We start from the raw sequence: 18,034 nt of genomic DNA on the forward strand, positions 1-18,034 counted from the left end.
GAGGGAGGGGAGAGAGGAGGAGGAAGAGGTGGCGAGAGATTAATTTTAGGATATCTGGTCAGCATGGATGAATTGGACCGAAGGGTCTGTTTCATTGCTGTACATCTCTGTGACTCCACGTATAAAAATTATGAAGGGTACGGACAGGGTAAACAGAGCAGCTGTTCCCCTTGGTTGAGAGGTCAATCACGAAAGGGCATAGTTTTTAGGGTAAAGGGGCAGGAGATTCAGGGGGGATTTGGGGGGAAAAAAGTTTTTACTCAGTGGGTGGTGGGAATCTGGAATGCACGCCCTGGGAAGGTAGTGGAGACTGCAAACCTTCCAGCCTTTAAAAAATATTTGGATGGGTACTTCAAATATCATAACATTCAAGGATATAGGACAGGTGCAGGAAATTGGGATTAGCGCAGCTTTAGTGGTAGTTATGTTGGTGCAGACTCGATGGGCTGAAGGGCCTTTTCTGCACTGGATGAATCTATGAATTTATGTCCAACTGACTGGCCATTGAAATTGAGGATATCATCGCTAGGAATAGTTAAAGAGAATGTCACCTCATTGCAACCGTGTTGGTTGCACACCTGATCCATAGAATTTGGTGCCTTTTCGCCTGGATCTTAGACCCACGTTATTTCTGCAGCGCTGCCGGTTTTGTCTGTTCTATTTGTGAATGAACGTGCGTACATTTGGATTGAAAGGGGATATGATTCAAGTTTACATTAGTTGTAGTTAATTAGTTATTTTTGCGGCTTATTTAGACAGTCATAGAGTCACACAGCATGGAAACAGACCCTTCGATCCAACCAATCCATGCCAAACATAATCCCAAACTAAACTAGTCCCTTTACCTGTTCCCGGCCCATATCCCTCCAAACCTTTCCTATTCATGCACGTATCGAAATGCCTTTTAAACATTGTAATTGTACCCACATCCACCACTTCCTCAGGAAGTTCATTCCACACACGAACAACCCTCTGTGTAAAAATTTTGCCCCTCATGTCTTTTTTAAAATCTCCCTCCTCTCACCTTAAAAATGTGCCCCCTCGTCTTGAAATCTCCCATCCTAAGGAAAGGACACCTACCATTAACTCTGTCTATATCCCTCATTTTTTATAAACTACTATAAGGTCACCTCGCAACCTCCTACGCTCCAATGAAAAAAGTCCCAGTCTATCCAGCCTTTCTTTATAACTCAAACCTTCCATACTCGGCAACATCCTGGTAAATTTCTTCTGAACCCTCTCCAGTTTAAAAATATCCTTCCTATAACTGGGCGACCAGCACTGGACACAGTATTCCATAAGAGGCCTCATCAATGTCCTGTACAACCTCAACCTGACTTCCCAATGACAAATATGTTTTATGTTGTTAATCAGTGAAGCCTGGTGTTAAGTTACTTTTTGTCTTAGCTAGTGGTCAGAGTCTGGCATATTAACTATCTTCGCAAATCAATTGTGATAACTTGTGGGATAGAAGGGATTGATTTCCAAAGCATTTTGTACAGGAGACTTGTGCCAAGCACCACCACCGTCTCCAACAAAATCCCAAAGGGGCAGCACGGTGGCTCAGTGGTTAGCACTGCTGCCTCACAGCGCCAGGGACCTGGGATCGATTCCACCCTTGGGCAACTGTCTGTGTGGGGTTTGCACATTCTCCCCGTGACTGCGTGGGTTTCCCTCCGGGTGCTCCGGTTTCATCCCACAGTCCAAAGACGTGCAGGTTAGGGTGGATTGGCCATGGGAAATGCAGGGTTACAGGAGGGGCAGTGTGGGTGGGACGCTCTTCAGAAGGTTGGTGTGGATTCAAACAGCCAGCTCCCCACACTGTAGGGCATCTATCATTGGGCAGTTTCGTTCAGGCTCACTGAGCCACACCCTCCCTGACAACACTGGGGGTGCTTCTACACAATGGGATGGCTCAGGAAGGCAGTTCACTACCACCTTCTCCAGAGGCAATTAGGGATGGGGGCAAGAAATGCTGGCCCAGCCAGCAACACCCATGTCCTAGGAATGAGTAATTTATTACTTTTTTTTTTAAAAAGAAAAGGAAGACCAGTTACAGGAAACGACAACTCATCCAGCTGGACTCTGGCACCAATCAGTACGGAAGACCTTTGACTTTAGCTAATGAGCGTAGGATGTAGTTTCAGTTCCTGAGTGTTTGCAATCTGAGAAACTGGGACTTATAGCATCATTGAAGTATTGGCATTAATGTTACAGTCACGGGTTACCTCATACAAATAGCAGCACACCTTAACTCGGAACAAGATTAATTAATTAACATCACAGGATGTCCCGATGTGTTCCACGAACAATTAATGATTTGCGATACTCGGAGCACAGATCCATACTTGGCGATCAAACCCGCACAGCAACATTCCAGAAGCAAGCAGAGGCTGGCCAACTCCAATTTTGAAGGGTAAACGCTGGCTGCGGACAAAACGAGGGTCTTTCTCTGCTCTTGTTTGGGACAGGGCCCTAAGCCTTCCACAGATTCAGCTGAGAACAAGGATAGGCCTCAATTTAACATTTAAATTTACAGGGTGGAAGCAGGGGGCCTGAGGGAGAAGGTAAACAGTTTAGGTCCCCATGCCAGTTTTCAGCACATTATCATCGAGGGTCCCAGTGGAGTAATGAGGGAGCTGAGGGCAGTTAAGGGAGGGTCGGCGCCGAGGGAGCGCCGCACTGTCCGAGGGTCGGCGCCGAGGGAGCGCCGCACTGTCGCAGGGTCGGCGCCGAGGGAGCGCCGCACTGTCGCAGGGTCGGCGCCGAGGGAGCGCCGCACTGTCAGAGGTGCTGTACTTTAGCTGTGATATTAAAGCCAGGCCATGTTTGCTCTCTCCGTAAATGAACCTATGACCACTATTTCAAAGAGGAGTGGGAGAGTTCTGTCTTGGGCCAGCATTTAACTATCATTGCAACCGGTTATTGCACTGCTGTCTATGGGAGCTTGCTGTGCACTGTCAGCTGGTATGCTTCCGACATTACAGCAGGGACCAAACTTAAAAAAGAAATTTCGTCGGTTGTAAAACCCTGAAGTTGTGAAAGGTGCTATACAAATGGAATGTATATATTCAAATCATTCAGCTCTGATTAGTGAGGAGAAAATAAAACAACATACATTTATAAATGGAGGTGATGGCCTAGTGGTATTATCACTGGAATATTAATCCAGAGACCCAGGTCATGTCCTGGGGACCTGCGTTCGAATCCCACCATGCGCAGATGGTAGAATTTGAACTTCATGAAGGAAAATATCTGAAACTAAGAATCCATTGTCGATTGTCAGGAAAAACCCATTCATGTCCCCATGAATGAATACAAAGCACCTTTAATGTACAGAGAGATCCCAAAGAGTTTCACGGGAGTGTTACCAAACAGAATTCAATACTAGGCCATAGATGAGAAAAGAAACTAGACACAGCAGGATGCTGATTCCCACTAACCTGGGAAAGCGTTGATGTCGATCAGTGCGAGTTTGCCAGTTTTATTATCGACGATCACATCCACCCCAAACAGCGACATTCCCAGAGCAGCCTGTATGCCACGGCTAATGAATTGGATGATTTTGTCAGAGGGTCCACTGGGAAGGCTATCCCCTTCCTCTCTCTGTGCCAACGGAACAGAACAAAGCAGAGACTGAGCAGCTGCTCCAACACATCTCCCCACGCACTTCCCTCTCATCCAAGTCTCGCCTCCAATCCCTCACTTCCCACTCACCCTCCTTATCCCGGTTCCACACTTACACTCTCTCACTCCCATCTCCCTCTCTGGGTTACACTCCCTCTCGTTTCTGTATCTTTATCTCTGCTCCTTAACCCATCTCTGAAGGGATAGCAGTGGTAAATATCACTGGGTTAGTCATCCAGAGAATCAGGATAATATTTTGGAAACGTGGGTTTGAATCCCGCCACAGCAGGTGGTGAAATTTAAACTCAGTGAAAATCTGAAATTGAAAGTGACCATGTTGATAGCTTTAAAAATCCCATCTGGTTCACTAATGTCCTTTAGGGAGGGAAATCTGCCATCCTTACCCGATCTGGCCTACATGTGACTCCAGACCCTCAGCAATCAGCATGACTCTAGGAATGGGAAATAAAAGTAGCCCATGATCAAATTTTAACAAAACTGTGTCCAGACTTATAATTTTTGAACATCTTTCAAAATCTCCTCTTGGCCTCGCTTCCTCAAGCAGACCAGTCCCAATTTCTCCAATCTATCCACACTACTAAAGTCCCTAACCTCTAGAACCAGGTCATAGAGTCATGCAGCATGGAAACAGACCCTTCAATCCAACTCGTCCATGCTGACCAGATATCCCAAATTAATCTAGTCCCATTTGCCAGCATTAGGCCCCATCCCTCTAAACACTTCCAATTCATATACCCACCCAGTTGCCTTTTAAATGTTGTAATTGTACCAGCCTCCACCACGTCCTCTGGCAGCTCGTTCCATACACGCACCACCCTCTGTGTGGAAAAGTTGCCCCTGAGGTCCCTTTTAAATCTTTCCCCTCTCACCCTAAACCTATGGCCTCCAGTTTTGGACTCCGCCAACCTGGGGAAAAGACCTTGGGTATTCACCCTATCCATGCCCCTCATGATTTTAGAAACTTCTATAAGGTTACCCCTCAGCCTCCAACGCTCCAGGGAAAATAGCCCCAGGCTATTCAGACCCTCCCTATAGCTCTAACCCTCTTGTGAACCTTCACATCACTCTATCTAATTCCTTCATAGCCTTCCTAAGTGTGTGCTGCTCAGAACTGGACTCTAACCTCCAGTGGTCACCATAGCTAACCCAATATCTAAATGCAGAGCAGTTCAAACAAATCTCAAAGAACAAAACAGCACAGGAACAGGCCCTTCGGCCCTCCAACCCAGTGACGACACATTTTGCCCTTCCATACTAAAACTGCATTCACTTACAGGATTGGTATCCCTCTATTCCCTTCCTATTCACGTATTCGTCCTGGTGCTTCCTGAATGCTGCTATTGTGTCTGCTTCCTATTCTGGCAGCGCGTTCCAGGCACTCACCACCCTTTGTGTGAAAAATGTGCCTCACATATCTCTTTTAAACTTCCCCCCACCTTCACACCTTGAACCTGTGTCCCCTAGTAACTGACCCCTCCACCCTGGGAAAAAGCCTCATACTTTTCACTCTATCCATGCCATTTATAATCTTACAAACTTCTGTCTCAGGTCTCCCCTCAACTTCCTGCATTCCAGTGAAAACAAACCCAGTCTATCCAACCTTTCTTCATAGCTATAATCCCCCATACCAGGCATCATCCTGGTAAACCTTTTCTGTACCCTCTCCAAAGCACCCACATCCTTCTGGTAGTGTGGTGACCAGATCTCACGTACACAATCTCAAGTCTCTTCTCATTCCTTTGTCAATTATCTTAGAAAGCAGTAAATTTCTTTCATGGGATGTTGGTGCCCCTGACAAGGCCAAAGTTTATTGTCGGTCCCCAACTGCCCCTTAAACTGTGCGTTTTTGTCGACCATTTCAGAAGATAGGCAGGGACAATCACACTGCCGTGGGTCTGGAGTAACGTATAGACCAGTCTGTGTAAGGATGGCAGATTTCCTTCCTTAAAAGGACATCAGTGAACCAGATGGGTTTTTCCAACACTTGACTCATGGTCATTATTAGACACTTAATTCCACATTTTTAGCGAGTTCAAATTCCACGATGGGCGGATTCAGAGCCAAGGCCTGAGAACATTTCCTGGGTCTCTGGATTAACAGTCCAGTGATAACACCACTAGGCCGTTGCCTCCCCTAAGTTAATCAATTTTATTGATTGATTTTAAACTCCATTGGTGGAATTTGAACCACCTTCCCAGAACATTATCCTGGGTTCTCGGGATTACTAACCCTGCAATGATACCTTCTGCACCACCATCCCTCCCAAACTGATGCTGTTAGGGATGGATACAGTTGAGAACAGCCATGGGTCTGGAGTCACGTAGAGGCCAGACTGGCTAAAGGACAGCAGATTTATTTCCCTAAAAGGAAAGGATGTGGTTTTTATGGCAGTTCAAAGGTGGTCATTGCTGAGACTGGTTCCCAATTTATTCGTCGAATTTAAATTCCACAAGCATGCTGTGGGGTTCGAACTCCTGTCCCCAGGGTAAAACTCCGCTGGGGTTCTAGCCCAGAGTCCAGTACGCTACCAGCATCCCCACCAATGAAGGTCTCCGGTGTCAGCCACCCCCTGAAAAAGCCACTTAAGGCCAATGCTTAGATGGAAAGGCTGAGGGAAACTGGGTGCAGGAAACCACATTCCTGTCCAAGCTTCCTGATTGAACAATCCCACCGAGTGACAGAAGTAAGGAACATCCTGGAGTAACATATAGACCAGTCTGTGTAAGGATGGCAGATTTCCTTCCTTAAAAGGACATCAGTGAACCAGATGGGCAACAGCCTCAGCCTGAATTTATATAGCGCCTGCAAGCATAGAGAACAAAAGGGGAGGCCATGGCCTAGAGGTATTATCACTGGACCGTTAATCCAGAGACCCAGGTAGAGTTCTGGGGACCCCAGTTTAAATCCTGCCATGGCAGATGGTGGAATTTGAACTCAATTAACTTTTAAAAATCTGGAATTAAGAGTCTAACGATGATCATGAATCCATTGTTGGTGGTTGGTCAGAAAAATCCATCTGGTTTGCTAATGTTCCTTTAGGGAAGGAAACTGCCATCCTTACCTGGCCTGGGCCTACATGTGACTCCAGACCCACAGCAATGTGGGTGACTCTTAACTGCCCTCCTGGCAATTAGGGACAGGCAATAAATGCTGGTCCTAACAAGCAATACCCTCATCTCATCAATGAATTTTAAAAAAAAACAATAAAATTTAACAGGAACCTGACACCAGGACGGCATGGCGGCTCAGTGGTTAGCACTGCTGCCTCACAGCACCAGGGACCCAGGTTCGATTCCACCCTCGGGCGACTGTCTGTGTGGAGTTTGCACATTCTTCCTGTGTCTGCGTGGGTTTCCTCAGGGTGCTCTGGTTTCCTCCCACAGTCCAAAGATGTACAGGTTAGGGTGGATTGGCTGTGCTAAATTACCCCATAGGGTGCAGGGACATGCAGGCTGGGTGGGTTAGCCATGGGGATTACAGGGTTACAGGGCTGGGAATGATGGATGGGGGTGGGGGTGGCAAGTTTGCTCTTTGGAGGGTCGGTGTGGACCCGTTAGGCCGAATGGCCTTCTTCCACACTGTAAGGATTCTAGGAACTCAGCTGAATCTTTCAGGTTGGCCAGAATAGGAGCCTCTTGGGGTGGGAAATAGGACAAGGTTTGGTCATGGTGATTTAGGGGAGGGCATTTCAGAGCTTGGGGATCAGGGGATACTAAATCAGCCAGACTTGGAGAGACGCAGTGAAACTGCAGGCTAGAGGAGCTGATTAGAGAGAGATGAATTGGGGGTATGGTGAAGTCATGGAGGCATTTGGAAACAAAGTCTGCAAGAGGGCTTACCTCTGTTAAATGTGAGCAGGATTCTGGCTTCGAGACTTCATGACTGTTGAAGAATATAGTCTTCTGCTCTGAAAACACAAGGACAGAACCCAATCAAACTCCAGCACACACTCTCTCCTCCTTCACAAATGTCGCTTCTAACAATAGTTTGCATTTATTTAGCCCTGTAATGTCCCAAGGTGCTTCAGAGAAGCAGCTGAGCCACTGAAGTGGATGTTGGGACAGGTCATAGAGCTGTACAGCATGGAAACAGACCCTTCGGTCCAACTCATCCCTGCCGACCAGATATCCTAAATTAATCTAGTCCCACTTGCCAACATTTGGCCCATATCCCTCTAAACCCTTCCTATCCATGTACCCATCCAGATGCCTTTTAAATGTTGTAATTGTACCAGCCTTCACCACTTCCTCTGGCAGCTCATTCCACACAGGCACCACCCTCTGCATGAAAAAGTTGCCCCTTAAGTCCCTTTTAAATCTTTCCCCTCTCACCTTAAACCTATGGCCTCTAGTTTTGGACTCTCCTACCCTGGGGAAAAGACCTTAGGTATTCACCCTATCCATGCCCCTCATGATTTTATAAACTTCTACAAGGTCACTGCTCATGGTACTCGGAAGTTGGGTGTCGGTTTTGGGGTGCGTCTTCAAAGGAGGGAGAGATGTCGAGAGGCAGAGGGAAAGCAGGGAGCCAATTCCTGAGTGTAGATTGTAGACAAGTTTGTGTTAGCAGCTTTCTTTTCAGTAACAGAGTACAGATAACTTACACAAGCCCAGGAAAAGTTCCTCTCTGAACACTGAGCATCTCTGCAAGACCAAGTGCCAATTGTGAGAGTAACACCAATGTGCAATGATAGCCAAGATGTTCCCTTTTTGGGATGAGGGCATTGCTGGCTAGGCAGTATTTATTGCCCATCCCTAATTGCCCAGAGGGCAGTTTAGAGTCAACCACATTGCTGTGGGTCTGGAGTCACATGTAGGCCAGACCAGATAAGGATGGCAGTTTCCTTCCCTAAAAGCCATTAGTGAGCCAGATGGGTTTTTCCTGACAATCAACAATGGATTCATGGTCATCATTAGATTATTAATTCCAGATATTTATTGAATTCAAATTCCACCATCTGCCATAGTGGGATTCGACCTAGAATGTTATCTTAGTCTCCAGATTAACAGTCCAGCAATAATACCACTAGGCTATTGCCTTCCCTGAAGTTAGTGGCTACTCTGTTGGGTGCGTCCTGTAGCCAAATGGATGGAGCCCACTATTCTATAAGGGGGTAAGTGTCTGAATGGGGTAGAGAGTGAGGAGTGCCTTAAGCATCACCCACTACGATGATGTCAGAGAGAATGGCTCAGGATCTCGAAGAGGAAGTTATCATCTCCATGCTGTCTCTGTAACCAGGCAGCAGATATTACAGTGGCCAGAGTGTCTTTGGAGCAGCACAAACTGGAGGTGTGCATCCGGACTCTGAGGAATCCCGGGTGTGGCAGACACCCGTGTCTGGGAAACTGAAGAACTCCCCATTCATCTGGACGCACCTTCACTTCGGAGGGTCCCGCATTCATTAAGCTCATAGTTACCTGGAAACCATTAAGAAGAGTAGACTAAATGTTAGAATTAGAATCCCTACAGTGTGGAAACAGGCCCTTCGGCCCAACAAGTCCACACCGAACCTCAGAGCATCCCACCCAGATCCATCCCCCTACGACCCACCTAATATACACCCTCTACCTCCCTGAACACTACGGGCAATTTAGCATGGCCAATCCGCCTAACCTGCACATCTTTGGACGGTGGGAGGAAACCGGAGCACCCGGAGAAAACCCACGCAGACACAGGGAGAATGTGCAAACTCCACACAGACAGTCGCCCGAGGCTGGAATCGAACCCAGATCCCTGGCGCTGCGAGGCAGCAGTGCTAACCACTGTGCCACCGTGTCACCCATGTTGAGTCTAACTCCTGGGTAATTATTAAACTAACCTTCCAAACATCAAACTCAACAACACCTCCGGTACACCTTACAGTCCCGAATAACTACTATCCTACCACCTACTACTGGATCCCACCAAAGCAACATCATTCCACACCTCCTCCACACCCAGAGGGCTCTGACCCACCCCCCAAATCCCCAACATATACACATGCTCCACTCTGGTTCCCTTACCCACCTGGCACCCTGAAACCACCTGGCATTTTAAACTCGCTTGACCCCACCTGGCACTCTGAAAGACTTGGGACCCAGCCCACCTGGCACTCTGCCCGGTTGGCACCAAACCTATCTGGTGCCCAACCCACCTGGCACCCTAAACCCACCTGGCGCTCTAATCCTGCATTTCCCTTCCTCTCACAGCAGCTGTCACAGTCCCTGGCTGTGCTACCAGACTAATTAGGTCTCACATCATGGCAGGTGGTTGCAGCAAAAACAGGATGTAGTTTGACTAATCCACGCTCCCCACCAGCCTCCCAAAACTCTCCCATCCTATGGGGGAGCTGAGTTGATTTCAGCTCTGCTCCATATGTCCGAAGGAGCTGGGCCTGGAATTCCAGGCTAGAAATGTAGAGCTCAGCACTGACATTCCGACCATAACTCTCACTTCAGAAAATCGATGTTCATCGCAACAGTGTAACTGGTAGTTGCTATCATGCAATAAACTACATATTGTTGAAGACAAGAGACTTTCTTCAATTGCCTGCCTAGCATCTCTAGCAAACCACCTTGAGTCTACGCAGACATCTTCAGCCCTTCACAATCCACAACTGGCTTAACCCTGAGCCCCAGTTCCCATCTCACCCTTCAGATTGGTGTTCCTTACCGTTGGAACAGTGACAAACAACAGCCCTGAGAGTGTCCCTCTGCAGCGGCTCAACAAGGCAGCTCACCACCACCTTCTCAAGGGGCAATTAGGGATGGGCGATAAGTGCGAGGCTGAACACACATCCCATGAAAAAGAGTATTGAAACCTCACGGGAAAACGTCAACAAGGTTTTTAAAGGTGAAGTGCCAGTGAAGCAGGGGTGGCATGGGAAAAAAAAACACATTCTCTCACCCAGAAAGCAGTCAGGGCCTGGAATTCACTGCCTGGAAATGCGGAGGAGGCAGATTTGAGGCAGAGGCCATTTGGTGGCGAAGGTAATGAGGTCAGCCATGTGGACCTCACAGAATGTGAGCTCCCCCAGACTGGGGCGGTTAATCTGGTCCAATCAGGGAGCCCTGGCTGACAGAGTGTCGGGGTGGTGTTCACTCAGAGCTGGCTCCGAGGGAGCTGGCCGGATCAAGGGCTCTCCATGTGTAAATAAAGGGAGATGGGATACCGGTCTCTGTGGAGCTATTTACATTCAAGAGGAGATTGGGTGGTTATTTGGATAAGGGATGGCTAGCTCCGTTGGCTGGATGGCTGGTTTGTCATGCATTGATGCTAACAGCACGGGGCTCAATTCCTACAACCAGCTGAGGTTTGCCACGAATGACTCTCCTTCTCAACCATTCCCCTCGTCTGAGACATGGTGACCCTCGGTTCAAACCAGTTGTCTCTCTCCAATGAGAGAAAGGCCCGATGATCCAGTGGGACTATAGTGACTTGCAGGGATATGGGGAGAAGGCAGGAGTTAGATTATACACCTGGTACAGCTGCAGCGGGCCAAATGGCCTCCATCGACATCAGGACAATTCTGTGCAGACATCACCAAACCCCAGAAAGGCACTCACCCGATTGGCCAACTGCAAAGTTCTTCAATGAGGGTCTCTTCGCGACAAAATACGATTGGCCAACGACGAAGATTTTGTAGAGGACGGCATTGTGGTTGATAAAGCTTTGCAAGACACAGGGTGGGGTCACATCCCTCAGGCCATCCTCATTGAAGATGAGAGCCATCTGTGAAGAGAAGGAAAGGGCAAAAGTAAAAAAAAATAAAAGGGCCGACTCACATTTCTGAAGGGCCACACCTGACCTCCCAACATGCCACATTCAACATAGCCCTTTCTGTTTGGTCACTCACTAGCAACGCTTGCGCACAGTAAGATCCCACAAACAGCACAATCACAGTGACCAGGTGCCCTGCTTTGGTTTTCTCTCTCAAATTGCTCACTCAGGCTCAAGGTGTGAAGGAAACCTCTCGCACATTGTGGGCAGGGGATCCTTTAGATCCAGCCAGACGGGAAACATGGTCCAGGTTTAATATCCAATTTGCAGCACTCCCCTCAGGATTGGTGGCTCAGTGGTTAGCACTGCTGTCTCACAGTGCCAGGGACCCGGGTTCGATTCCACCCTCGGGCAATTGTCTGTGTGGAATTTGCACGTTCTCCCTGTGTCTGCGTGGGTTTTCTCCGGGTGCTCCGGTTTCCTCCCACAGTCCAAAGATGTGCAGGTTAGGCGGATTGGCCATGCTAAATTGCCCGTAGTGTTCAGGGAGGTAGAGGGTGTATATTAGGTGGGTCGTAGGGGGATGGATCTGGGTGGGATGCTCTGAGGTTCGGTGTGGACTTGTTGGGCCGAAGGGCCTGTTTCCACGCTGTAGGGATTCTAATTCTAACATTTAGTCTACTCTTCTTAATGGTTTCCAGGTAACTATGAGCTTAATGAATGTGGGACCCTCCGAAGTGAAGGTGCGCCCTTCAAGCCTGCTCCACCATTCAAGCATTTCAGAATGAGGTCGGGGTGGGGGGTTTCCCAATTGAAGATGGAGTTGAGTTTTCTTTTCTGAGGTTCCTGAGACAGGTTCAGTGAATAATGTCAAGGGCAGAGTTGGATAGATTGTCGACTAACAATGGGGTCAAAGGTTATCGGTAGGGGGAGGGGTCAGGCAGAAAAGGTGGAGTTGAGATCGCAATCAGTCCAGGTGTGACCTTGTCAAATGGCGGAGCAGGTTCAAGAGGCCGAATGGCCTCAAACTGTCCCTGATTCACAGGTGTATGTGACTGCAGCGTTTTGAGAAGGCAGCTCGACACCACCTCCTCAAGGGGCAGTTAGGGACAGGGCAACAAATAGTCAACGATGCCAACATCCCCATGCCTTTCCCTCCTTTGGCTACTGCTTTGTAAGTCCGGGAGCTTGAGTGCATTTAGCACTGGGCAACCTACCCCGGTGCCAAGTGGGTCAGGAGCCTGGCGGAGGGTAAGGCCCAGACAGGTTCAGTCATTATTTTCAGAGTGGCGCACATTTTCCCTTTCGGCTCTGAGCCTCGGAGAGAGGGCTGTCTCAAATTGGAGCGGCTCAGTGGTTAGCACTGCTGCCTCACGGGGCCAGGAATCCGGGTTCGATCCCACCCTCAGGCAACTGTCTGTGTGGAGTTTGCACATTCTCCCCGTGTCTGTGCGGGTTTCCTCCGGGTGCTCCGGTTTCTTCCGACAGTCCAAAGATGTGCAGATTGGGAAGTCATGTTGTGAACAGGGCAGTGGTGAAGCCTCTTATGGAATATTGTGTCCAGTTCCAGTCTCCCAGTTATAGGAAGGATATTATCAAGCTAGAGAAGGCTTAGAAAACCTTTACCAGGATGTTGCCGGGTACAGAGGGTTTGAGTTGTAAAGAAAGGCTGGATAGGCTGGGATAACAAGGCGTAGAGCTAGATGAACAAAGCAGGCCAGGCAGCATCAGAAGAGCAGGAAAGCTGATGTTTCGGGTCTGGACCATTCTTCAGAGAACATTTCTGAAGAAGGGTCCAGACCCGAAACGTCAGCCTTCCTGCTCCTCTGATGCTGCTTCGCCTGCTGTGTTCATCTAGCTCTACGCCTTGTTATCTCAGATTCTCCAGCATCGGCAGTTCCTACTATTTCTGGATAGGCTGGGACCTTTTTTCACTGGAGCATAGGAGGTTGAAAGGTGACCTTATAGAAGTTTAAAAAATAACGAGGGTTATCGATAGTGTTAATCCCCTAGGATGGGGGAATTTAAAGACTGGGGGCACATTTTTAAGGGGAGAGGAAGGAGATTTAAAAATGATATGAGGGGAAAATTTCTTTCACACAGAAGTTGGTTCATGTGTGGAATGAACTTCCAGAGGAAGTGGCAGACGCAGGTACAATTATAACATTTAAAAGGCATTTGGACAAGTACATGAATAGGACAGGTTCGGAGGGATATGGGCCAAATGCAGGCAGGTGGGACTAGTTTAGTTTGGGATTGTGCTCGGCATGGACTGGTTGGACCGAAGGGTCTGTTTCCATGCTGTATGACTCTAAGACCAAATGTAGGGATTCTATGAAATCCTTGGTATTCCATTTTAGAAAGGAAAGCAGGGGCCTGGGAGATGTTATAGAATGTTATCCTGCTGCATAGCAGGGAGGAGTGGGTCAGGAAAATGCGACCATTCTCCAAACCAGAGTAGGTTGAGTGTAGATTCAACAGAAACACTGAGAAATTGTCAGACATTGAGGCTATTTGACAAAAATGGCTGGGAGTTGGGGAGAGTGGGGGAGGGTGTGGCACAGATGAGGAGAAGCTGGTGTTAACTGGAACGCATTGCCTGAAATCAGATCCCAAAGGGATTTTCAAAAGGAAATCGGAGAAATATTTCAAATAAATGAGGAGGAAAAGAAAAGAGAAAAAGTAGCTGGTGTGGGACAAGAAAGAAAGCTCTTTCAAAGGGCTAGTACAGAGGCAATGGAGTGAATGGCCTTCATCAATGCTGTGTAACGGCTTGATTTGTCCCTGGATGTCCTCAGTCACCGGCGGAGGTAGATATTATTGGATTTAACGCTTAAATCACAAGCTTAACTATCGTTGATAAGGTGCCAAAAGCACTCAATGATGTGGGCATCATTGGCATTTGTTACCTATCCCTAATTGCCCCTTGAACTGCACATCTAACCAGGGCAGTTAAGTGTCAACTACATTGCTGTGGGCCTGGAGTCACGTGTAGGCCAGACCAGGTAAGGATGGCAGATTTCCCTCCCTAAAGGGCATCAATAAAGCAGAAGGGTTTATCCAAAAATCAATGACAGTTTCACGGCCACCATCACTGAGATTTATTAATTGAACTCTTGTGGTGGGATCTGAACCCATGGCCCCACAGCATTGGCCTGGGTTTCTAACCCAGTGACCACTGCCTGCTCCTTGACTAATTCCCCAAGAGCTCGGTGCATCAAATAAACACGATATTTAGTGTTACTCACATCGTGAGAGCTGGATCCCTGCGCAACTCTGGTTTTGCAAACTGTAAAAAGATATTCAAAACAAAAATTAAATCCAATTGGAATAAAACTGATCTTCCTGTCACGAGGACTCAGAATGTTGTGACCTCACACCGAGATGACGGAGATAGTGTTTTACAGCAGCAAAGACAGAAATTGCTGGAAAAGCTCAGCAGGTCTGGCAGCATCTGTGGACAGAAATGAGAGTTAACGTTTCGGGTCCGGTGACTCTTCCTCAGAACTGATGGTAGCCAGGAAAATATTGGTTTATATGCAGAAGATAGGGTGGGGGGAGGGGGTAAGGAGTAAACAATAGGTGGGGACAGAGCCCAAAGAGAGAACAGATGGATAGACAAAGGAAAGAATTATGATTAGGCTAGGAGAATAAACAGCTATTAATGGGAACTGTTAGTGGCTAACAATGGGTCGAGTGTAATAGAAGAATATGTAACAACAAGGTCTGGTGTGTGGGGGTTGGGGTAAGGACATGGGAGAGCTCAAACCCTAAAGTTATTGAACTTGATATTGAGTCCAGAAGGCTGCAGGGTCCCCAGGCGGAAGATGAGGTGCTGTTCTTCCAGCTTGCGCTGAGCTACGCTGGAGAACTGCAGCAAGCCTGAGACAGGGATGCTGGCCAGGGAACACGGTGGTGTGTTCAACCGAAAGCTCAGGGTCATTTCTAATGGGAAGAACATAGATGTTCTGCGAAGCTGTCACCCAGTCTACGTTTCATTTCCCCAATGTAGAGGAGGCCACATTGTGAGCAGTTGACTAGATTGTTTGAAGTGCAGGTAAAGTGCTGCTTCACCTGGAAGGTATGTTTGGGGCCCTTGGATACTGAGGAGGGAGGAAGTAAATGGACAAATGTTCCAGCCCCTTCCTACTCAATCCCCAACACATCCCAAAGCGGTCTGTAGCCAATGGAGTCGTTTCTTCTGAAGTACGCTCAGTGGCATCAATGTAGGAAACTCAGCTGCCAAACTGTGCACAGCAAGCTCCCATAAACTGCAAAGTGACAAATTTTTGAGGGAATATTGGTCGATGGGTCAATACTGGTGCCAGGACCATGGGAAATGTCCATGTTTGAGACACAAGTCAAACCAGAACAGCTCCAGACTTGATAGGGAGCCGGTGATCAGCGAGTGCTGGACCCCGAGTGTTACGGTCCCTCCCTCAGGCTTCAACTCTACTTTCCTGTCTATACCTCGTCGATGTCCATGTTGGTGAAGGAGCCGTCAAACTTTGCCTCAAGGATACTCAAAACTCCAGCCTCCAATGCTCTCAGGACAGGTTAATTCCATCAGTTTTATGACTCTCTTGAGACAAAATATAAATTTGACTCATCCCCACGGGGGGGGGGGGCGGGCCTGGCGCGGAGCTGGGGGGGGGGGGGGGGAGAGCAAGCCCGGCGCAGGGGGGGAGGGTGGGGGTGGGGGAGGTGAGAACGAGCCCAGAGCGAGGGGACAACGGGTCCTGAGGCGATGTTAGCGAGGTAGGCCCAGTGGTATGAGATGACACTCAATGATTGGTGACTCCATCCTTGGCTGGGTCCAGCTCTGGCGATGGCGAAGTGGTAACAGGAAAGCACTGGGCAACATCAACCGTAGTGATAGTCTCAGATGTTGGTGTGAACCGCCTCAGAACTCATACGTAGATGGGCTTCAATTTAAACTACATCTTTTTATTTTTCTCTAATTCTTAAAACTATCAAAATGGTGCCGGATTATGGCGACAAATGAAAGATATTCACCGTATTTTGTTGTACTTCACTGTAAAACACACATTGATTCATTCAAACGGGTGGTCAGTGACTGTGGGATTTGTGGTGATTGTAATGAGGTCAGCCTCATAGAATATGAGTTCCCTGAATGGGGCTGTTAACCTGGTCTGATCAGGGAGCCCTGGCTGACAAACATAAACAGGAGGCTCAGAGGTTTTGTTCACTCTGACAGCTGGCTCTCAGAAGAGCGGGGTGGGGGAAGCTGGGTCACTGTCAAGGACTCTCCAGGTGTAAATTAAGGTGACTTGGTAACGGGAGACCGGTCTCTGTGGAGTTATTTCAGAATGCTTTATGTCTACCCGAGAGGGCAGATAAAACTCTCAGGTGGGGAGATGGCGTCTCTGACAGTGCAGCACTCCCTCAGGACAATGAAGAATGTTCATCTCAGACAGAGAAAGATGGGGAAAGAGAGAGATGGAGAGAGAGAGAAAGAGAAAGAAAGAAAGAAAGAGAGAAAGAAATGAGAAAGAGACAGAGAAGAGAGAGAGAGAGTGAAAAAGCATAGGTCTTCCACCACATCCACAAGTATCCACTCCCTCCACCACCGACGCTCAGTCGCAGCAGTGTGTACCATCTGCAAGATGCGCTGCAGAAATTCACCAAAGATCCTCAGGCAGCACCTTCCAAACCCATGACCACTTCCATCTAGAAGGACAAGGGCAGCAGATACATGGGAATACCACCCGCTGTGAGATCCCCTTTGAGCCACGTACCGTCCTGACTTGGAAATATATCGCTGTTCCTTCACAGGCGCTGGGTCAAAAACCCAGAATTCCCTCCCTAAGGGCATTGTGGGTCAACCAACAGCACATGGACTGTGGAGGTTTAAGGAGGCAGCTCACCCCCACCTTCTCAAGGGGGCAACAAGGGACAGGGCAATAAATTGCTGGGCCCAGCCAGCGAGACCCATGTCCCACAGGAGACCAAAAAAAAACTAGGCCTCGGTTTACGAATAGAAAAAACAAAATCTACTTCAGTGGCCTTTAATGATTGGTTGACGCTGCTCCACAGCCCAGCCAAGAGGAGGATGTTGGGATACAGTCCATGGGTGGCCTTTGACCTCTGTCCTCTGACCCCGATTCACACGAGTGCCCCCCCACCCCCCCAACCACAATATAAGGGCAGCAATTGGGATAAAAAATCCTTGCATTGCCCCCACCCCAAACGCTCATCGTTGTCACTGAGTCTAATTGGAGCATTGCTGGCTTGAAATGAGAACAAGCTGGGAGTGTGGTTTACTCAGGAACACAATTTGCCAAGCAGGAGTTTATGAAGCCTCCTTCAGGTGCGCTTTTCCAGCGTTTTCCCTGTTCATTTCTTTCTACCTTTTCCATCAGCAATCTAGCCCGGAGAACGCAAGTTGCAATGTGTTATTCGTGAGCTCAGATAGGGGCTTGGAGTATGCCACACACCGATACAAACATCCCACTTACAAACTGCATTCTCCTGCTCGCACCACCATGTAAAAACTGAGAGTGCAACACATATGGAGACAGAGAGAAAGAGACAGAGACAGAGAAAGAGAGAGATTGAGATAGGGACACAGACAGAGATAGAGACACAGACAGAGATAGAGACACAGACAGAGATAGAGACACAGACAGAGATAGAGACACAGACAGAGATAGAGACACAGACAGAG

At 48.2% G+C, this 18,034-nt stretch overlaps 1 protein-coding gene across 2 annotated transcripts in view; it reads right to left on the bottom strand.

Annotated features, from left to right (window-relative positions):
* LOC109917182 (inositol-tetrakisphosphate 1-kinase-like) overlaps positions 1 to 18,034 on the bottom strand; it is a 35,498-nt gene that overhangs the window by 7,982 nt on the left and 9,482 nt on the right. Inside the window, exons 5-8 of one of the 2 annotated variants that reach the window (XM_048618163.1) lie at positions 14,595 to 14,635; positions 11,193 to 11,358; positions 7,488 to 7,555; positions 3,444 to 3,606 (exon numbers count right to left, since the gene is read on the bottom strand). In XM_048618163.1, coding sequence (XP_048474120.1) covers positions 3,444 to 3,606; positions 7,488 to 7,555; positions 11,193 to 11,358; positions 14,595 to 14,635 — 438 coding nt within the window. Of the gene's footprint in view, positions 1 to 3,438; positions 3,607 to 7,487; positions 7,556 to 11,192; positions 11,359 to 14,594; positions 14,636 to 18,034 lie in introns of those variants that run through there. The other variant, XM_048618164.1, reaches the window with a different exon arrangement.

Source organism: Rhincodon typus, chromosome 39 (genome assembly GCF_021869965.1).
Source record: "Rhincodon typus isolate 14 chromosome 39, sRhiTyp1.1, whole genome shotgun sequence".
NCBI classification, from domain to species: domain Eukaryota; kingdom Metazoa; phylum Chordata; class Chondrichthyes; order Orectolobiformes; family Rhincodontidae; genus Rhincodon; species Rhincodon typus.